The following is a 22356-nucleotide window of genomic DNA, read 5'->3' on the forward strand; positions in this document are numbered from 1 at the left end:
AAGCTCGCCCTCGATGCTTACTTCCACGTAGACCTTACGGGCATCGTTGGTCTCGGCGTGCCAATTGTGAGTGTCTGGTGGGTTTCCTCCTCTGTTGGTCTCCCCGTTTCGTCGGCCCGGCTGTCCCTATTCCAACGAGTGTCGGGTTGGTGCTCTCGGTTTCTGGGGAGGTGTTGTCTCGCTGCCGGTTGCTCGGCTCTCGGCGTCGGGGCTGTAATTTTTCGAAGCCGGCAGACTCGGGCGATGTGGCCCCTCTTGTTGCAATTCCGACAGGTCGCGCGAAAAAGCGGCAGTCTGCTCGGTAGTGGTTGCCCCGCACCCCGCACACTGGGTCCCGACTTACGACCTCGTTGGTCTCGTCGTGTCTGGAGCCGATGGACGTCTTCTTCTTCTTCTTCGTCTGGGGTGTCCGAGGCGGAGTCCAGGTCGCCATGGTGTGTGGCGGTTTCTCGGCGGTTAGCCTCGGGGTTGTCGGTGCGGTCCCGTTCTCCGCTTTCCGTGGTCGAGCTGCCGATTTCTTGGTGGCTTCGGCGGCGGACGCTTCTGCCAGGGCGACATCGAGACTGATGTCCCCCTTTGCCATTAAACGGCTTTTCAGTGCCTGGTCCCGGAGACCTAGGACCACGCGGTCTCGGAGGACGTCGTCTAGTTCATGGAATTCGCACAAACCCCGAGGTCCCTTAGGCGGCTATGAAGTCGTTTATGCTCTCGTCCTGCCGCTGATTTCGCCGGTAGAATTCGTCTCGTCGGATGAGGATGGGCACGGTAGGAGCGTAGTGGTTTTTAGTAATGGCGCAAGGTCGACCCAGTCCATCGTCTTTACGTCGGCGGGTTTGGCGAGGGCTTTCGCCATTTTGAACACTGCGGGCCCGCAATGTGTCAGGAAAACAGCCCTTTTCTTGTTTCCGTTGGCATCCTTCAAGTTGTTACTCTCGAGGTACATCTGGAAACGGTCAGCGTACGATTCCCAGTCCTCGGTAGTCGGGTTGAATTGTGCGGGCGGAGTGAGGCCGGCCATCGTGTTGGTCTTTGTCTTCCTCCGGACACGTGCTTGGTGGTTCCTTCTTGAATCCCACCTTCGTCGCCAGTGTCGTGTCCGGCGCAGGAAGGAAGCTCGGAGTCAGTGACAAAGTTCAGCTCTTTATTGTGCTCCAGTACATGCTTGGGGAAAAGAAGGAAAAAACCCGGCTTTTATTTCCAAGCGCGGCCCGCGACCAATGACATTGTTTGAATCTCCCGCTCTTGGCTCGACCAATAGCGGGAGATTCTACGAACCAATCCGGCGGCTTGCCCAACCAATCCGGTTGCGCGCGCTTTAGCCAATTGCAGCGCGGGTTTGCAAGTATGTTAATTCTAACCAATCCGGTTTCCGGCGCTTTAGCCAATCGTGTATGCCGGAGGTTTGCAAGTATGTTAATTCTTTGTACAGAACACTTCCGATGTCAGTTCAGTTCCATAAACGTTAGTTTTGCTTTCCTCGCCCTTTGGACAGAGCTGTGGATTTCCCTTGCTTTATCATGCTTATTTTGGCTCTACTTCCACTATAAAGATAACGAGAATTCTGTCAGAAAAGGAAATAGGATGGTTACTTTCAAACTTTATGTTCAGCTGATAGGAAAAGGAAATAGTCATGGATGCAATTTTTCTCTGAAAGACTCGCTGGTTTTGCCATTGGCTGACCTGATTAATAATGACTGTAGCTGTTTTGTAATGGTCAAGATAATGAAGAGAAAAAGTGATGTTGAGCACCTTTCCTTGAACAAAGGAAAGACAACCTACCTTGTATATTACCTTTGTAGCATTTTAGCTGTTTTTCTTTTGACAGAGTGTGGAAGTAGGAAATATCAAAGTAGAGGCAGGACTATGGGACACACAGTAATAAATATACACAGCTTGTACAAGTACAGATAGTCCTCAACTTACAGCAGTACACTTAGTGAGCATTCAAAGTTATAACAGCACTGAAAAAGGTGACTTATGACCATTTTTTGCATTTACAATCTTGTTCAGGTTTGTGCTGATTTGGTGATGTAATAATTCTGCATTTATATGAGTTATAAAAAGCAGATGTTGCCTTGAAAGGTAGACTCACCAGTTAAAACCATTGCTCCTTGGGACAGAAATTCACATATTAGTTCTTTTGGAAAATCTCTTTGAAGGATGAATCTTTGCCATTTCAGCTTCAAAACATTCTCATTGACAAATTACCTTTAAGTAATCCTTTAAGAGGCAGCAAGTGATGAGCAAAGGTTAAAGTACAGGAAGTCTTGGCGTCTGTAAGAGTAGATTCAAGGGTAGGGATAAAATAAAATACAGAGAAGGCCAAGGAAGGGCAAATTTGAACTAGTGCAAGGAGTAACCCCAAAGTCAACATAAAGTCTTAATAATTATTCCAAGGTGAACGACCTGAGATTCTTGAGCCATGTTTGCTCCCAAAATCTTAATTGCTACCCACAAAGCCCCTTGATAATTAGCTAATAATATAGTAAAATGCTTAATGCAAGAGTTGGAGAAAATTAAAAACATGGGAAATAATCATCTTAACATTTTTAATTTAGTTTTAAATATAATTAAAATAAACCAAAATACAGGTTTTGCCCTGTCTTTGGGGGAAAACGGTTAATGGCATTGCACTCAAAGGACTAATCTTAGGGCTTTCAGCCCCAAATAATGAGATGTTACTGATCGACATTAGTATTGTAATAGCCAAGTGTGGAATGATAATTGCCAGAATCCCATAGTCATCATGGACAATAAACTTGAGCATACATTAATGATTTGAGAGTGACATGCTAGGAAATAGTGAGGGGGCAGAGAAACAATAAGAGAACAAAAGAGAGACAGGGGTTGCCAACCTTTTGGACCTCAGGGACCGCCAAACTCATAATTTTAAATCCCGCCAACCAGAGACCCTGGGAAAATCCCCAAAAAAGTCTGCAGGAAAATTCCCCATCCTGTTTTCCTACCGATCGATCATTCTTTATTTGGGATCTCAGAATACCATCTCCAACTTCGTTCTCATGGGGGGGAGGGAGAGAGAGACTTTTGGCTTCGTGCAAGGAAAGCAGCAGAAGCAGCAGAAGTCTTTCTTTCTCTCCCCCAAACTCTGCCAGAAGTGAGTCTTTGTCGGCACAGCCTCTTGGAGCAGGATGCCTTGCAGGGTCCAAAACACTCGTTTCTGGCAGAGTTTGGGGAAGAGAAAGAAAGACTTTTATTGCTTTCCTTGCATGCAGCCAAAAGCAGAAGAAGAAAGAAGCGGAAAGAAGCAGTCCGGTGGCCAGGTGAGGCGCGTGGGGCAAGTTCCTTCCCTCTGCCCTTTACCCCCTCCCCTCACTACTTCATGTTGTTCGCAATGCAAGTGATGCAAGCCTTGTGTTTCCGTAGGCTATGTGGGCGGTGCAGCCTTATGTTCCCGCGCAGCCTGGATTAATTGCTTTGGGAGGTGCTTTGGGGGTGACATTTCTCTGCAGACCACCAACATTTTCTCATGGATCACCAGTGGTCCCCGGCCCATTGGTTGGCGACCACTGGTCTTGGAATTTGGTTCAGAAGGGAGTTGTGATTGGCCAACAGGGTGAAGCAGAAGGAGTTTATGTCTATAATATTGTTATAGAAGAGGTAATAGAACTTGAGAGCAGGTTGGCTATTGAAGATCCAGAGTTATATGAGAATGGGAGGTCTAGGAAGAAAAGTTGGATGTTATATACAGTACATCACTTAACATTTAATATGTGGGAAGGAAGGAAGGGCCCACGAACAGATCCCATGGAGACTCCAAGAACAAGTAGTGAGGAGTGGAGAAAGCTTCCTCCTGTGGAAAGTATCAGAATTGATCACAAAAATCAAAGATCAAAGGCAGCAGACAGTCAAGGAAATTGAACTCACAGCTGGAGCCTTTGGACTTTAGCAGAGAAAGATTTCCGATGAGATTTAAGCGAAGGTGATTTCAGTGAGACACTAAGGAGAAGAAAAATCAAGACTGTACAAAAAGGGAGGAAGCACTCTAGGAGCTTGGGGGTGTGGGGTGAAGATAAATGGGAAACCATAAAAAATGAAGATGTGCCCAGAGCAGAAAATGCTTATGATTAATAGTGAGTGAACCAGCAATTGTAAATTTGGGTGTTTATTGTGGTTAAAGTCAGTTTATTCATTTGTTTAGGATTTGTTGATGATTTCAGTGGAGCTTAGCTATGAGATTGATCTGTGAGAGAGTTGACCATGTGTTTTCTCCCTTTTCCCCCCTCCCCCAACTTTTTTTGTCATTTTTCTTTTTGGGGGGGAATTTCTCAAGAATCCAAAGGCTTTTTCTACGTTTGTTTGTTTGTTTTGTTTCCAGTATGGGTCAAGTTTTTGTAAAACTGTTTCTTTTAGAGCTTCTTGGTAAACTTGGTCAGCATATATTGGCTTGGATAGATGCTACTTTGTGTTCTTTTCTTGCTTACATCTCTGCTGGCCAAAGGAAGCAGCCTAAGTCAAAGTTCACTATATATCTGTTTCCTTTAAACATTTGTTGTATCTCTGACTTTCCCATCATGTTATGAGAAATGATGGAACAGCTCCCCAGCCAAATGTTATCGTTGTATAAAAACATTGTGCTGATCTCTATGGAACCATGATCAGAATAAGAGGTATTGTTATTTATTTTGATTGTTGCATTCAAGAAATGACAATATGGCGTGGAGGGCATCCCATAGTCCTTAAAGACTTGTTTCATTTTTAAAGCTGTATGAAATAAAAGTTAATCTCCTGGTGGAAGTACTTCTGTTTCTGATATAGTTTCCAATCTATCAATTGATAACACTGCAACGTTATCAGAGGAAATAATCTACCAGGAGTGTGCGTGGACTGAAAACTCCAGGTCCAAAACAAATTCTTCCTATATGAGCCTAGCAGTCTGATTTCTCCATGGAATCTCGCTTGTTTACCTATTCTTATCTGGCCAAGCTTTGGTATTTTGTCTGGCAGGCAATTCCTGTGAAAAGCAGCTGTCCAAGCAAGAAGAGCAGCGCTTCTGGTATTAAAACTCTGTCTGTCTCTGTGTGGGTGCGCATGGATGTCATGTTTTTAAAAAGTCAGCTCTTCTGGAAAAAATTTTTTTTCCATTTTTCTCCTCCCCTTCTCTTTCAGACTGTAAAAGTTTACATTCGTGTCACAGATTTTGGCATTTACATGTAATAGGCCATACGTAAAATGAAAATGGTGCTTAAAGCCACTTTTCTTGCATTGGGTTGGAGACATGGTAGATCAGTAGATCTCAACAGCATCAGGCTGGGAAAAGTGAAACAGATAAAGAACATTCAGGAACTACAACAAACTTTTAAGTTTTTAAAGATATACCTGCACAACTATTTTCCAGACCTTATTGGAGTAAAGAAGAAAAACAATTTGGTGGGATAATCAGAATATAGAATACAAAATGGGAATAAAAAGAAATCCTCAGGGTGAAAAGGTTCTGTATTACTTTTATTTATTACTCATAATTTCTGGGGGCATAGATTCAGAAACATACAGTAAATCCCCAGCTCATGCTGTCTCTGATCAGCAGTAAACCCCTCTGGTCCCTGAATGAGCTTAGAAACCCTGTTCAGTGCAAAAAGTTCCAGGGAAATAAAGGTGGCATTTATGTTACACCTATCCCTCCACCTTTGACAGATATTGAGATGTAAACAGTCTATATCACCTCGTCTATATCTTTAACTTACACAAATACTTTCGGATTGTTTTAATTTGACCGTTTTTTGTCCTCTTCATGTTTAAAAGAATATCTCAGATATCATCAAAATCTAATTCAGGAGGCTCAGATGATAAGTAGTGTTTCTGTTCCAAAAAGAGAAGCATCCCTCACTGGACATTATCAGCAATGCAGGAGACAAATGGATGTGTCCTAACCTCACAGTTGCTTAATTGGATCTCGAACTCTCAGCAGTTTAGCAAGTAGCAATTCATCAGCCCCACCTTCAGAGCAAGTTGCTTTAACTTGTCCTGGTATTCATCTTGGCTTTGGCCTCAAGGAAGCGAAGGTGCAGCAACAGGAAACCTCTGCCATACTTGCCAGGGATCTGCACACATTTCTGATGTCAGATTCCTGGGAGGCTGGGAGGGGACCATCTTTCTCAGCTTTGTTCTTGTCAGGAGAGAAGGTTGTGTTGGACTATTTTCTGCATTCAGCCTCTTGCACTTTACAATTGAATATGCCGGTTGCCGTCTCATAGCCTAGGCCAGAAAACCAGAATGGCTGGCTGAGGAATTCTGGGTATTGAAGTCCAGTGTGTTTAAAAGAGACAGTTTGTAACTGATGATGAGCACCTCTTTCCTTATTTAATGTGCAAAGGATGAACTTGAGAGTCAAATTTAACCTTTGAGTGAAATATTTAGGGCTGCATTAAAAAAATGTTGACCACCCAAATTTTAATTAAAACATTGTTAAATATTACATACTGTACATTTAATATGATCATACATCATGCATTTAATACATTTTCCCAGCCTGTCATGCTAAAAAAATTACAACTGTATAGGACTTTTTGGACATGCTGAGGAAAACATCCTCAGGAATAGGATGTCTGCCTATAACATCCTTATAGGGTTGCCTATAAGTTTTGCACCTTTAGTTTGGTTAAAGATGGCTTACCTGACATTTCATTTGCACAAATGCTTTCTGTCTCTTGTTGGTCTTTTTAAACAATTTATGTAAAGCTGCATTAACTGTAGTTAGTGTTTCTGGCCCTGACAGCTTGCTTGTGGTGTGCTAGATCATGAGTTATATGTTTAGGTCTTTAAAGTAATCGTGCATATTGATTTTCTGCCTGGTGTTTATAAAGTGCCTACAAAAATAACCCACCTGTGTCTCTTGACACTGGTTCTTTGTTCTATAGTCTCCAATAGTCTTGCTTCTAAACATGAGGAAATTGAAATATTTTCTTCCAGGTGGCCTAAATTGTCTCTGGTTATCTTCTGAGAAAATGTTGGCAAAAGGAAGCCTCCCCCCCAACCCCCTATTTGAGGTTCAGTTTTGCATCATGGAGTTTGTGGGGGATGGAATGAACATTGTTTTGTTGAGATTGTGGTATTATTAAATTGAAATGTCAGGCCCGACCATTGCTTTATTCATCTTCAGTGTTGATCTGTTTGAGGCCTTTTTTGAAAGTTCTTGGTGACTTACTCATCTGCAACTGCAGGATGATCTGGTATGGAAAATAAATGGGTTATTTTTGTCTTGAATGAAGGTTTACTTAAAGACAATAGAATAAGGGATGCTTCCTATATTTGACAGGAGCAGTTACACATCTTTCCCATATTTACAAACATCAGGTTGCTGGGACTCTTTTAAAATATGCATTTGTCTGCCTACAATGCATATTTTATATCTTAAACTTACAACAGTTTTAACATAGGCCCTTACAAAATGCTTACAAAAATGCTTATGTATTTTAAGTTAAACAGTGTTTATTGGAATAATCTATAACTAACAAAGCCATTGGGGATTTCATATGGGTTTGAAATACGGTTTTGTGCTCTTAGAGATGAAATACTAATACCTTAAAAGCAATAGTGCTGTGGTGCAATTTGCAAATTCATATATTATTGATTAATCAATGATGACTGGCAGGCAATCAGTCTAGTCCTGCTAATCGGTTACTTGCCTACAGTGTTTTAAAAGATAATCTTGTTGTCTTAGCCAGTTGCTTCATATATGACTTGGAAGGAGTGGTAAACTGCCAGACACACATGTGTTGGTGTTCTTTCTAACTTTCTCTTCATAGTGGTCACAAATTACATTTCATTTGGGGGGTTTCTTCTAGCAAGTGAACATTATGTTTGTTATCAAACTAATTGTTTTGGTCTCTTGCTTCATGTTCATCCTAACACCAGCCGGCAGCTTTTTTCTTTGTTCAGTCTAGAGTCTAGACATTTCTTCCAATATTTCAAAATGCATGTTTATTAGTAACACTGTCTTTAATTGACAGTCTCTCTCACAGCAATGTTTCAACCATATTTAAATGTTGGCGTATTATGAAAGCTAGAGATAAGGCTCTTTTTCTTGCAGAAGATGGCCTGCAGAGGATTGAGTCTGAGGTGTTAATTTTTCTCTCTTGGTACAATGAGAATATATCTACTGAACAAAACTCTGCATTGGTGACAGGAAGGGCATCCGGCCATTAAACACTCTGCTAACTCCATTCAGTTATCCAGACTCCACCCCAAAAGGGATTATGGGGGTCATTAAAACATGATGATGATGATGATGATGATTCATTTCTCTCTCTCACTTTGCAGATGAAGCGGATTATGGAAATTTTGGTTCAAACACCTTAACAAGGAAAAAGAAGGTTCTGGTGACCCTCCGGAATGACAACCTTCGCCGGCGTCCTCATGTTAATATCAGCATGCCTCAGGACTTCAGACCAGTGTCTTCCATCATTGATGTGGATATCCTGCCTGAAACTCATAGAAGAGTGCGACTGTATCGCCACGGGTGTGAGAAACCGCTTGGATTTTATATTCGCGATGGCACCAGTGTAAGAGTGACTCCCCACGGGTTGGAAAAAGTTCCTGGCATTTTCATCTCACGGATGGTTCCTGGGGGGTTAGCCGAAAGTACAGGCTTGCTTGCTGTCAATGATGAAGTCTTGGAAGTAAATGGGATAGAAGTGGCAGGAAAAACCCTTGATCAGGTGACAGATATGATGATTGCCAATAGCCATAATCTTATCATCACAGTCAAGCCAGCAAACCAAAGGAACAATATTATCAGAAGCAGTCGGATGTCTGGGAGCTCTGGTCAGTCTACAGATAGCACTGCCAGCCATCACAGTTTGCCTTCTTCTCATGTCCTGCAGAACTTCCACCCCGACGAAATGGAGAGTGACGAAGATGCTGACATCGTAATTGAAGGCTGCCTGGAACCACAGCCCATTCCAAAATCTCACAGTCTTCCTTCCAGTAGCCTTTCCCGAATCAATGGCAACAATCTTAGCCACAGACTACAGAGAGACCTAGTATTCAACAACAGCTTTGGACGAGAAAGCAATGGCAATATTCACAAAATTCTTAGTTCCTTAAAAACTGATCCTCGTCATAGTTTAGTTATTCCCAAAGGAGGCATTGAAGAGGATGGAACTGTGATAACACTTTAATGGATGCTTTTTGAGTTTTCTTTCTTTCTGGAAGTGCCTACTGGAACAATTCAATCTACATGCAGAAGAGCGAGAACCATCACTCTCATAAATGTTCTGATGTGCGAGATGTGTTACTTTCCAGGAAGGACAATTTTTGTGATTAGACATAAAAATATTGTCTTGTTTAACCCATGAAAATTGTAAATATGATTTCTGCTTCAACAATTAATCTCAGAGGATAACAGTTAGGTTATCTTCCAAAAACTTATTTTCTGCCACTAGGTAATTGTTTCCTAGCTTTTTTTACACAAAAAATTGACTATTGCACCTAAATCTGGAAAAGCTGCCTTTAAAGAATGACTTTCTATCTTGACCATAGTTGAGGGCATGCTGCATTTATTCCTTCCCTCCCTCTCCTTTGGGAATGAAATGTTGACCAAATGACTTTGTGTTTGTATATGTCTGTACTGTATGTATAAAATCTTACATGGGTGAGGAATTGCTGGAATAATTTTTAAATCATCACCCCCTGCTGGTCATTGATGAACTGCATAAACTTGAGTTTTCTGTTTATTTGAAAAAGTTGCAGCATGAATGCTAGTTTATTAATGCACCACAATAATATGGGATGTGCATTATATTTTTATTGTTAAAATATTTATTAGACAAATACTCCCATTTTTGTGACCATTGATTTCACCTTCTGATTTGCTAACAGTACTGAATAACTAGAACTTAGAATCATATTACATCTATGTTCTAAAGTAACATAAACAATTCCACTAAATTTCTCTAATGATTTAGAATTAAAATGAATTCACTGAGTCTTTAATAATTGAAATATTATTTTGGGGGGAAACCTATATTACTTGTTTTCTAAACCTTGTTGAGCTACCTATCCTCAGAAATCTAAAATACCAGCAGCATTGTAAGACATAACAGACAAGCCTAAAAGAGTCTTGCTCTCAGCTCTGCTTTTCTATTCTGAAATGCCACAAATTGTTCAAATGGTTTATAGAGAAAATATGAATATATTCCTGAGATGCCTAGAAACAAAATATAAATTGTTTTACAGTGTATTTTTCTACTTTTAGCTGTTTTTGTTATTTACTGTATATGATTGTGTATTAAAGTGTTTCCAAAGGAATGGGCTTGGTTTATTTAATTTAGAGTCTAGCTTTTGTTTACCTTACAGGTAACTTTCAGACCTGAAGTTTTAATATAAAGTAATTTATTATCATACTTGGAATAAAATTCACATTGCTGAATACAATTACCATCTGTTGCATTTCAGAATTCCAATTTCATAGCTGCAGTTAAGAAATTCCAGAAACGGGGAGCTAAATTTTGAAATTCTTAATGACTCAACCTGAACTGGAGTGGAGGCTTCAGTGATATAAGTTCTAGCAGCAATGCCTGACCAGTTGTTCAACTAAAATTACTCACTATAAATTATTATGTTGATGTCCATGGAGCATTCCTGGTCGTTTGAGATGAAAGGCTATATTGTTTTGACACATAGTTGTCAGGAATTAAATATAACTTGAGTATTTATTTGTTGTGGGCGATCTTCACTTTTTAAAACTGTTATTTGGGGGGGGTTACAATATAGGTGGGTTGTTGTTTTTTGCAAACAAGATTTCAATATATATTATTAAACAAAAGAAAAATAAAAAAAATATTCGTTTGTATCCAATAGCCACTATGTATCCTTTCTTTTTTTCCTTGATCCTCATGCACACTGTAAATCTGTTAAGAAGTTGACAACCTGAGAAAATCAGGGCATTCACAGAGGAACAGGAAAATGAATAGGGAATTCATCTCCTGTTTCATATACCCTGTTAATTCAAACCAGATGGGCTGGTCTATAAGAGAGGAGTAGAACGGTCAGATTTTGAAAATCCCATCAGTGAGATTGTTTTCAGTCTGATGATGCTCTCCAATTGTGACCAATTTTCAGTGATACTATGGGTCAGCTCTGATCTTGTTTTTATTCAAATTATTATTAATTTTTGCTGCTTTTAGAATGACAAAAGGGAACAAAATACAAACATTCATACATTATCAAAAATACATAACAAGTGCTTAAAAATAAGTGAAACAAAATACAACTGAAAAAAAGAAAGAAAATAATGTCATTACAACAGTAACCAGTTATATTTCTCATGTCTCAGAAGCTGAAAATGCTTCTGGTCCAAACAATTAACAGAGGTTGTAGCTGAAAATATTGCAGTTATGTGCAATAATCAAACATGCTACAAATACTGTACATATTCCAAAATTGTCCAGATTGGAAAATTAATACCAATTGTTGGCTTCCAGTATCTAATATTTGACGGTAGGTAAGCTTGATACAGCTCCAGATCTAGATAATCAAATCCTCCTACCTTAATTGGAAATTGCATTTGTAATATACTCTGAATCGAAGAACCCTCTAAAATTTTCTAAGCAAAAAGTTTATTTTCTGAATATTTTTTCCATATATTTAAGGAGGAATTCCCCACACAATATAAATTAATCTGGGAATAATGTTTGAGAGCATCCACCTTTCCCCAAAGGGCAAGATTTAACAACTTCTACCTATCTATATCTGAAGATACCTCTTTATAAATACATGCCTAAATATTTAAAGGGCTTGATGCAAATACAGACTTGAGATTCTTTAAATGAATGGGTAAGCAAATTTTCACCTGGAAGCATCAATTCCTATTTGGACCACTTGGAATTTCATGCTGTTTTACTAAAGGAACCTTTCATTTGCATCAGCTCTGGAATAAAGTGTAAGGTTTCGGAATAAAAATGTCATCTGGAAATGAAACCAATTTAAATTTGACTTAATTACACACTACTCCATAAATCTGCCTATGTTGTCTAATATTATACACCAAATCAAGTGCTCCATATAAATATCAAAAAGCAAAGATGAAAATGGACATTCTAGTCTAGTTCCTCTAAACAATGGGAAAGAAATAGAAAACATACATTAGCCCTTACATACATTATATTTGGGTACTTCATATAATATCTTGATCTATTTTATGAAATTCAAAATCCAACCCTTTTTAATACAGCACTGTGTATATATTTTGTCAAAAGCTTTTTAGATTTTAATGAGATTGCAAACTTGTCTTGATTTTTATTCAAGTCTGTTATATCTACAGCTAGCTTAATATTTCTGTTTGCCTAGTTTTTATAAACCCTACTTGATCATTCTAAATAATGGTATCAATTGCTATAATGTATTTGCTAACAATACTGTTAAGATATTTGTACCAACAATCAATGAGATTGGGTGATAATCAGCATACTGAGTATGAGCTTTTATTGATTTTGGTATAATTGCAATATAAACTTAATTAAATGCCACTGATATGTTCTCTTATCAGCTATCTCATCATACAATTGACAAAAGTTTTGACACCAAAAGATCTATACATGTTTTATACCACCCCAATTCCTCCTGGTGTTTTACCACCTGCCATTTTTAAAATTCTTTGTTTAATCTTAGATAGTGGAGCAAAGTTGTTTTTGTGTATCATCTAAGTGTGATAGATTTATATTATTTAGAAAAGCCTCTATATTCTCAACCAATATATTACCTGGTTTGCAATACTGTACACCCTGAATAGAATTTTAAAAATTGACAATGTATATATATATATATATCCTTTGAAGTTTTACATATTTAATCTTTCATCTCTAATAATTGGAATCATTGCCCTATCTTTTGCTTTAAAAGATTAAACAAACTCTTACGTATTTCACTATTTTCCCAATATTTCTGCCAATCATGTTAACATAACTCTTGTCTTCTGTGATATTGTAGAATTTAGTTCCTATTTCTTTTGTATTTCTCTCTAAAAAGTAGTAAAGGGGGAATCTAACCATCTATGTCCATATACAGCAATAAAAATAACACTTAGAGTTATATACCACTTCACAGGGCTTTACAGCCCTCTCTAAACGGTTTACAGAGTCAGCATATTGTTCCCAACAATTTGGGTATTCATTTTACCGACCTTAGAAGGATGGAAGGCTGATTCAACCTTGAGCCTGGTGAGATTTGAACTGCCGTAGCCTGCAGTATTGCATTCTAACCATTGCACCACCGTGGCTCCTATTTTATTTCATTTTCCCTTTTATTTTTAATCTTATTTTTGAATGATATATGATGTATAAGCAGTCATCCAACCTCAGATGCAAGATTTATATGCTTCCTACCCATTCAAAAATTTGGGTACTTGATATTTCTGAATACAAATGAAAGTTTTACAAAGTCTCTATTTACATTTGTTTTTATTTAAATTGTAAACACCATGAACTGTTAACAGAGCATCCAAGCATATTTTCACAGCTACTGTAGATGTTTATCAATGTGCTACAAAAATGACAGAAATATACTTCATTACATTTTCATCCAGAGGGATTAAAGAAGCTGTACTTCTTCCAAGCTCACATGGCTGCTTTGGAATTTGCTGCCAATTATTTTCACATCAATCAGTGCATGCACAGTCGTTTTACTAGCAAAAGTAAAGCAGTCATCCATGCCTGGGAAAAACAGCTCCTTAAATGATTGAAAACAGATGCTTCATAGCATTCTTGTGCATGTCAAGACACCACTTTCAAAGGATTTTCAGTCCGATGAGCCATTTATACATGCACAAACAACATTACTCTGAAAGCAACTTTTTGCAGTCACGTGTCTTCAAAATGTAGTCCAGGGAATTCAAAGCAATAAATTTATTAGACAATGAAGTTTAAATCACATTTTAAAAGCCAAAGGATTAATACAGAACTTTCAACAGTTTTATAACAGACCATTTGTTTATTTTGCTTATCAAATTGGTGTCAATTCTTAGTAACTATATAGATTTTCTTCATGACAATATGTCCCCTACCTGGCCTTTCAGGTCTTCCATTGGTAGATTTATTGCCACTGTTCCTGAATCCATCTCTTTTGTTGGTCATTCTTTTTCTTCTATCTTTCCCAGCATTAGAGCCTTTGTCTATGTGTGTGTGTGTTTTCACAAAGACAATGTCCTTGTGTTTCTCATGAAATCAGTATCTTTCTAGAATTGTATTTTTTATCACATTCTACAACTGACATGATCAACATAAATAAAAGCCTTTCTATAATTAATGGAACACATATCAATTTATTTTTGGTATTCTTTAGCTTTCTCAATTATCCAACAATAATGTATCTTGTTCCTCAGCATTTTCTAAAGCCAGCTTGAACATCTGGCAAGTCTTTTTCCATATAGGACTCTATGTTGGATGATCCTAAGCCTTTTTTTTTTTTTGCTAGCATATGAAATTAAGGATATTGTATGATAATTTACACACTCTTAATATATTAACTCTCTTTTTTGGTAGTGGAACATAGATTGACTTCTTCCAATCAGTTGGCCACTATGCTTGCTCGCATATGTTACTTAGAACCATCACTGATTCTTATTCTGTTGTTTTGCCATATTTCAGTGAATCTTCCCTCATTTTTTTAGCCTTCTGACTTGGTAATGACCAGAGTGTTGATCTAACTCCATATTTTAATAGTAGAGGTCTTGGTCAACTAGGGAATATTTTCTAAAGCACTTTGCTTATTGGCATCTCTATGGTACAGTATTTCAGTACACTATATTTGAACAATTCATTTTAGTGCTTTAAATTCATCAATTTTCCGTAAGTTTTGATTGATTTCATTGTACTATCAAGCCATTTCTCATAATTACTGGTAGTTCCGATTTTGTTGAAAGTGTTTCTTTGAAGTTAAAACCCACTCCTCTCCTAGGAAAATGAAATATTTTAGGATATACTAAAAAAGGCAGAATATTTCCCCTAAAAAGAGTTGAAACTCAGAAGCAGAAACTCAATCCCCCCACCTTTGCTAATGGGCCATTACTTTGGCCTAGGCCAGCCAATTTTACATAACAAAGATTTCCAGGTAGAGCTATAGGAATTACCCAAAGCCCTTTCATTACATCATCATCCAGCAAGTCTCAACCAAGCCTGGGACTCAGGACAGCCTACAGAGTAGCCCCTGCATCAAATCCCAACAGAGGGTATAAAACCCAGGCACTTTCAGCATCTCGGCCCTTCCTTCTTTCTTCACCCAAGGCATGTGATCCCATTAAACCATCTTTCCAAGCAGTCACCATGTTTCCAGTGTCTTTCTTCCCCACTTGGAACTGAACCCAGAAGGGTAATTCTTCCAACATGTTGGCTATCCCACCTAGTTTTGTACCTAACAAGCACCGCACCATCTCAAGTAATTAATGAAAAATGAGAGGTTTTAAAAACTAGTAATTGCAAAGTCTACTGACTTCTCAGGAGACTTTTAAAAATTCCCCCACATGGGCTATAGTTTGGGGATCCAAATTCTGAGCAAGCCATCTCAACATCAGCCTAGTCCTGCTGTCTCTCGCAGAAACAAAACAGGCTATAAAATACTGGGGTAAATCAAGTTTAAATAACCGTTGTCATCTCTCAACAGATTCGTACACGTACAACACTTCTGAGAAGTCAAGACAGGAAGGAAAGATAGAAAAACCTCCTTTATTTCCCTCTACCAACAGTGTTTACTCAGATGGCAACTGTTACCGTTGCAGCCAGCAGAGAATTCTGGGAGTTGAAGTCCACCACATATGTTCAAGTCGCTGAAATTGCAAAAAACGGCCCTATAGTATAAACCAAGGGTCTCCAACCTTGTCCACTTTAAGACTTGTGGACTTCAACTCCCAGAGTTCCTCAGCCAGCATAAACCAGGGTTCTCCAATCTTGGCAACTTTAAGACTTCCACAAGTTGGCTGAGGAGGGGGTTGAAGAACTCAGTTAAACTCCTATAAACTGAATTGGGGGGGGGGCGAACATGGGCAAGCAAAAACAAAAAAACACCACCACTCCCAGGAGCGAAACCTTGAGGCGGGATCTCTCCCACGTGACCTAAGCACGTGCTTCACCTCAAAACACTCGCTTTGGCTCCACCCTTTGAAGTAGAACGTGAATGAAAAACGCGAGCGAGCAGCCCCAGTCGCTCACATTGTCCTCGTTGAGCTTCCGTAGGGGAGGGGAGGAGGGGGGGGGCAACAATTAAACTGTCATTTCGAAAGGCCTCCGATTTAAACCGCCCTGAATCAGGTGACAGACGGCCGATTCCGGGCTGGGCGAGGGGCCCGGAAAACGGGCGGGAGATGGCGCAGGCGGCTGGAGCCCCTTGTGCCCCAGTCCCTGAGGAGCTACCGCCGCTCCCTCACTCCACCTCGACTTCCTCGAGCGGTGACAGCGGCCACGTCTCGCAGAGTCACAGCAGCGCCTCCGGCATCGGCGACGAGCACGCGGCGCCGGGCTATGCCTCGCGCGGAGAGTTTCTACTGGCCGCGGCGGCGGCTGACTACGCCTCTTACCTGCTCCCTTCGCCGCTCGAGAACGTCGCCTCAGCCGGGCAGGCGAGTGAACGGACGGGAGGCGCCCCGCGCTTTTTTCGTCCCTCTCCCCCCGCCTAGCCTCGTCCTTCAAACGGCGGTCCTGAGGGAAACTTCCCCCCGCCCCACAACCCCCCGGTCATTCTCGGAGGCATTCCGGTACTGCGGTCTTGTAGGCGCAGTAACGGTTTTCACCAACAGTGGGTCAGCTTCGTAGCAAATTGTTTTGAATCCCAGGCGAGCCAAAGCAGAGGCCGGCGGGAAGTGGCTTCAGGTGGCCTTCGAAGGTTGCTGCTGCCTTTTTCCTCTCTCTCTCTCACACACACACACGTTTCCCCGGTTGATTGACTGCAATCAATATCAGGTTTTCAATGCAATTGTATAGAATGTGAAGGGCGTGTGTTCGTGTTTTATTTTTATAGTTACGATGTACACTGAAGATGGCATTTAATTTCGTTGTAAGAGGCGCAATGATAATAAAGCTTAAACTAAATTAAACAAATTAAATTTATTCGGAGGTCTGGGGTGTCGTCCCCTCCCAGTTTTGCTTCGATTTCGAATGCTTTATTATTTTGCGTTACTTTTTTTTGTGTTTTTTTTGCAGATCGGGACTTTGGACAAGAGCCTTGAAGATTTATTGATCAGGGTAGACGAGTTTGTGGGAATGCTGGACATGGTAGGTATGCTACCTAAAAAATGTGTGAGTTGTGTTTAAAAAGTCTGTGTGAGGTAGGCTGTCCCTTGGTGTTTGAAAGCGACCTGTGGTTGAAATGAAAGGACTGCAGAAATGTTTTTACACAGATAATTTTAAACATCCTGATTGACACTAAAGAGAGGATAGCGATACCACTGAGACTTGTATGCTGCTTCATAGTTCTTTATAGCTCTCACTAAGTGGTTTACGCAGAGGTCTCCAACCTTGGCAACTTTAAGACTTGTGGACTTCAACTCCCAGAATTCTCCAGCCAGCAGAGCTGGCTGGAGAATTCTGGGAGTTGAAGTCCACAAGTCTTAAAGTTGCCAAGGTTGGAGACCTTGGTTTAGAGTCAGCATATTGCCCCCAACAATCTGGGTCCTCATTTTACTGGTCTCCAAGGATGGAAGGCCGAGTCAACCTTGAGCCTGGTGAGAATCGAACTCCTGGCAGTGAGCAGTAACTTAGCCCTGCTGTACTGCCTTCTAACCACTGCACCACCATTAAACATTTGTCATAACAATAAAAAATAGTGGTGTTCAATTCTGATTTGTATGCAGTTTTGTAACCCGTTTTTCATATCTGCAGCGTATAGTAAGCTATTGAAATGTACATTTAGCAAATCTAGAAGCATTTACAGATCAGAATTAAGCCTGATGTTTAATAACAATAACAGAGTTGGAAAGGAACTTGGAAGTTGTTCTCTAGCCCAACCCCCTCCTCAAGCAGGAGACCCTATACCATTTTGGACAAATGGCTGTCCAATCTCTTATTAAAAACCTCCAGTGATGGAGCACCAACAGCTGTTAAATCAACTTGTATGGGTTGTATACATTCATTTGGAAGATAACTCAGTTTGTGTACCATTTTAAATGCATTGGTTAGATTTTGTCAAAGCTTATTCTCCCAAGCTGGTTAACAGTAAAGTATGTATTTTTTCTTCTTAGATTAGAAATGATTCTTCTCAAGTAATTAATGAAAGTGTGCCACATATTCATGCAAAGGCAATGGAAATGAAGAAACTCTATAGAAAGATTGACAAACTAGAGGTATTTCAAATGTCACTATTTTAGTTCTCTTTACAAGGCTAATAGAAATTACTTTCATTTTTCTTTTGGAGGTTAGGTCTTATAATGTTAGCGTAGCAAGAGATAATTCAATGTATTGATTCTTTGCAGACCCTTAATCATAATCTACCGGTATATAAAAAAAACTTCTTGCAAAAAAATATTTGTGAATGTTTCTATTCACACTGGTTTCCCAATGTTTTAATGAACACATGTATCTTTGATAAATGTTAAAGATAAGCAGATTTTTTTTTTAAAGATGATGTTTCACTTAGTCATTGAGACTCAGGTCACATATAAGTCTAATCATATTATTACTGCACAGTAATGTGTAAGTTCCTCTCCTAGAAATAGATTTTTGTATTTCAAATCTAGTGAATCTCTACATGTAGTCCTTGACTTACAACCACAGTTATGTCCAAAATTTCTGTTACTAATTGAGACATTTTTAATTGAATTTTGTCCCATTTTATGACCTTTCTTGCCACAGTTGTTAAGGAAATCATTACAGTTGTTAACTTAATATGGTTAAGTAAATCTGGCTTCCCCATTGACTTTGCTTGTGAAAAGGTCACGAAAGGGGCTCACATGACCCCAGGACACTGCAACCATCATAAATATGAGTCAGTTGTCAAGCATCTGAATTTTGATCACGTGACCATAAAGATGTTGTAACAGTTGTGTGAAAAAACATAAGTTTCTTTTCAATGCCATTGTAACTTTGAACAGTCATTAAATGAAGTGTTGTATGTTGAGGACTACCTGTACTTGATTCTGAAGAACTTGTCATATATACATGTCTCCACCCTTTATTAAATCATCTGATTTTATATTAGAAGTTCAAAATACAATGAATCTTGTGGTTCTCGGGTTCCCTTTTGTTTTAATCAGACATTATGTTGCATCATGTTTTCATGTTTCTAAACTAAATTGAACTTCCAAAGATCCAGTTCTTGACTAAACTATGCTTGCTGCTGTCTCATTCAATTACTTACAACCCATTTAATTTAGTAAAGTAAATTGTAGGTTTTGAAATTTATTACCCAAGATTATCTGTTTTTCCCTTCCTTTTCTCTTACAATTCTGTGAAGTAGACTAGGATGAGAAAAGTTGACCTATTCAATTGGTGATTTTTTTTGCTAAGAAACTGATTCTTTCCAGTATTTTAGTCCAATATTCTAATTCAAAACTAGGAAATTGAACCACTCTGTTATGTTATGTTGCTGCTATTGCTATTTTTTTCTCCTTTTCTTTTAAACCAGGCTTTTGTAAAAATGATTGGTAATAATGTGGCTGGAATGGAGGAACAGATCATAAAGGCAGAATCAGACCTTGGAAATTTTCCAAATACATTAAAAAAATTGTTGTACACAATCAACGTGCCATCTTTTTTAAATGTAAGTGTTCTTTATTAAGGTTGAAAAGATATGAGATACAAATTGAAATTAGTTTATGAAGTAGATCATAGAAACCTTAGATTTCTTGAATCTCTATTGCAGGAACAAAACTGATCCAAATATAGACGTGTAACTTCCCTAAGCTGAAGGTGGATGATCAATTATTAGGAATTCATAAATTTATGATACATTTACCCCAAATAATTTCCAAAATAACTTTCAATGAGATAATTATTTTAGATTTTCAAAGAATGTAAGAAAATGATTATTTTAATATTTATTTAAAGGAAATTTTTTCAGGGTCTTCCTTTAGATAAATACAAAGGAATTCGGAGGACAACAGATCACCTGCTTCTGTTGTCCTTTAGAGGAGGGGCTTGGATGAGCCTGCTTGTTTCATCCACCATGCTCCTTATTCTGTATATAGGGTGATTCAGATAGTCCCCAACTTAGAATATTCCTTCAGTGACTGCTCTAAATTACTATGGCACTGAACAAAGGGACTAATAACCTTTACTCAAAGTTACAGCCGCTTCAGTGCCTCTGTGGTCAGATGAGCAAAATTTGGGCACTTGGCAAATTGCTCACCCTTACAATTGGTTGCAAGGATGCTGCAGCCCGCAGCTGCTTTTCTTCCTTTCCGTCTCACCCAAGTGAGTCCCTTGGACCTACCTTCTTCCTAGCTGAGTTCCCATAGGGCTTGGGCCTGCTTCCTGCCCCACGGGTCCCACATCTTTGAGCCTCCCCCCACATCACACCTCACTTCACTTACCTTTTCTGAAGATCATCTTTGTGAAGGAGAAGTCTTTGTGAAGGCTCCTAGTTATATAAAACTATGTGCTACTGCCCTCAGCAGCCACAATTATAACAGGTAGTTCTGTTGACAGGCTGCTTTTGTCTACATGGTCTAACTTTCTATAAGTTAGACCTCAAACATCAAAAATTATACATCTCAAGTCCTCTATAAAGAGAGATCTTTGGCTTAGTCAGTAACCTCACCATGTGGAAGAAGATGCAATTAGATGAGCTATCTCGCTCAACTGCTGTTTCCTTTCTGCAGCTTACATGTGTTTAGAAAAGCTGTGTAAAGATACTTGCCTGAAATAAATACTTTGGAGGACAAAAATCAATTCACTGATTTGGGAGTAAATCAAATAAAGGGAATAAACATAGAGAGGTTCCCCATCCTGAAGTATTAGAACCTCTTGTAGCTAGTGGCTTACCTATGCCTGTTTGTTCAGTATGTTTACCTTTGCACTTAAAATATTTTTATTGGACAACTGCAGCATTGAAATCATCTGTACATATTGAGCATGTTTGCATGGCAGACTGAACTGATTATCTACCAAAAAGATAAGGATAGCTCCAATTAAATCAGGAATAAATGGAACTTATATTAACTTTATTTATGGAATTGGCAGGGGAGGAATTCCTCTACTGTTTCATAAGTTACTACTATCATTTACTATGAAGGCAACAGCTAACAAGGACGTGAGAAGACAGACTTGCCTTCTGTACCCATTTTGACCCCATTTGTTATGCACCTCCTGGCTCTGTGTTTGGGATGAGGGAGTGGGATAATCTGAAGGAAATGGCTGGACTCGATTTTCCAAGTGAAGTAAGTTAGCATATAAGTGGATGAAAAAAGCTGTAAAATATGCCTAAGGCATCTATGCAAGCTTTGCAAACGGCATGGCTCATTTCTTGGTTCAGAGAGGTTTTTCATTTGTGCTCTTCATATTGTAAAACTCGACAATCCTAGCAGACTTTCCATGAAAAAGGGTGGCTGAATTTCTGACTTCCTTTTCAGATCCTATCATTTGGTCCAGAAATCCCTTATGCACACTGAAATTTAAATGTAAGAGTTCTAATCTTTTCAAAATCTGCTTTAATGGATGACACCCAAACTTAAGCAGGGCATTTTGTTCAAAATTATTAAATTGTAGATTCTAAAAGTCAGGTATACAAGTATTTTGATATACATTTTCATTACAGAAATCATCATCGAGGCAGAATCAACCGCTTTATGAGCCGCTTGATCTCTTCAAGACTGAAGACTACTTTCCTTGTCTTGATCAAGGACAGTGTATGTGATTTAACTGGAAGCGGTAACATGTAAAGGAGTATTATCACTCAGATTCATGCTGGCCTTTAAGTTGTTGCTGCACTTTTTTCCGGAAAACTATGGTGCCTTTCTTGTGTGTCCCAGTTTGTCTTCAAGCGTATTTACTTTGGCTGGATTTTTTGTAAAAATAATATACTAGTATTTTAAAGCACAATCTAATATAAAGCCTTAAGTGGCAGCTAATTTTATCAAGAAAAGGTAGTATGATATAAACCAGGGTGGTGGCAAACTTTTGGCTCAGGGGGCCGATTCACTTTTAAAATTTGACAGACGGGCGGGTCAGCTACAAGATTTTTTGGGAATCGCCTTCCCCTTCTTTCTCCTCCTTCCTCCCCTCGGGGCCCCTGAGCAGGGGCACGCCGCCGGCCCACGGCCAGTCCCCGGCCCGGAGGAGGCGGAGCACCCTGACGCCCCAGCGGACACCTGGGGGGCGCCTGTTGCGCCGGCGCGCGGTGTCGGCGCCCAAAAGCCGCCCACCAGGGGCACGGGGCGGGGGGGGGGGGCCCGCGGGGGTCGAGGGGCCGCCCCGCTAC

General features: G+C 39.6%; 2 protein-coding genes across 3 annotated transcripts in view; both read left to right on the forward strand.

Moving 5' to 3' along the window:
* PARD6G (par-6 family cell polarity regulator gamma) overlaps nt 1–10815 on the forward strand; it is a 92504-nt gene extending 81689 nt beyond the window's left edge. The window contains exon 3 of the mRNA XM_026669956.2: nt 8278–10815. Coding sequence (XP_026525741.2) covers nt 8278–9137 — 860 coding nt within the window. The 3' untranslated portion in view covers nt 9138–10815. The remainder of the gene's footprint in view (nt 1–8277) is intronic.
* Nucleotides 10816–16183: 5368 nt separating this feature from the next.
* BLOC1S4 (biogenesis of lysosomal organelles complex 1 subunit 4) lies at nt 16184–22044 on the forward strand. 2 transcript variants are annotated; one of them, XM_087961420.1, is made up of 6 exons: nt 16184–16564; nt 17145–17216; nt 18182–18283; nt 19564–19698; nt 21509–21556; nt 21694–22044. In XM_087961420.1, the coding sequence occupies exons 1-5, from the start codon at nt 16310–16312 to the stop codon at nt 21545–21547; spliced, it is 603 nt and encodes a 200-aa protein (XP_087817546.1). In that variant the 5' UTR covers nt 16184–16309; the 3' UTR covers nt 21548–21556; nt 21694–22044. The 2 variants fall into 2 exon arrangements, with proteins under 2 accessions (XP_087817546.1, XP_026525740.2); XM_026669955.2 differs by lacking the exon at nt 21509–21556.
* Nucleotides 22045–22356: the final 312 nt, after the last annotated feature.

This window comes from Notechis scutatus, chromosome 3 (genome assembly GCF_049901735.1).
Source record: "Notechis scutatus isolate UNSWTSFEM ecotype Mainland chromosome 3, rNotScu1.2, whole genome shotgun sequence".
Classification (NCBI taxonomy): Eukaryota; Metazoa; Chordata; class Lepidosauria; order Squamata; family Elapidae; genus Notechis; species Notechis scutatus.

Bases quoted from the DNA above. Each gene is read 5' to 3' on its own strand.
- BLOC1S4 (XM_026669955.2), top strand. From the start codon at position 16,310: ATGGCGCAGGCGGCTGGAGCCCCTTGTGCCCCAGTCCCTGAGGAGCTA. The intron at 16,565-17,144 runs GCGAGTGAACGG...TTTTTTTTGCAG, and splicing joins ACGTCGCCTCAGCCGGGCAG to ATCGGGACTTTGGACAAGAG. The intron at 19,699-21,693 runs GTAAGTGTTCTT...TTTTCATTACAG, and splicing joins ACGTGCCATCTTTTTTAAAT to AAATCATCATCGAGGCAGAA.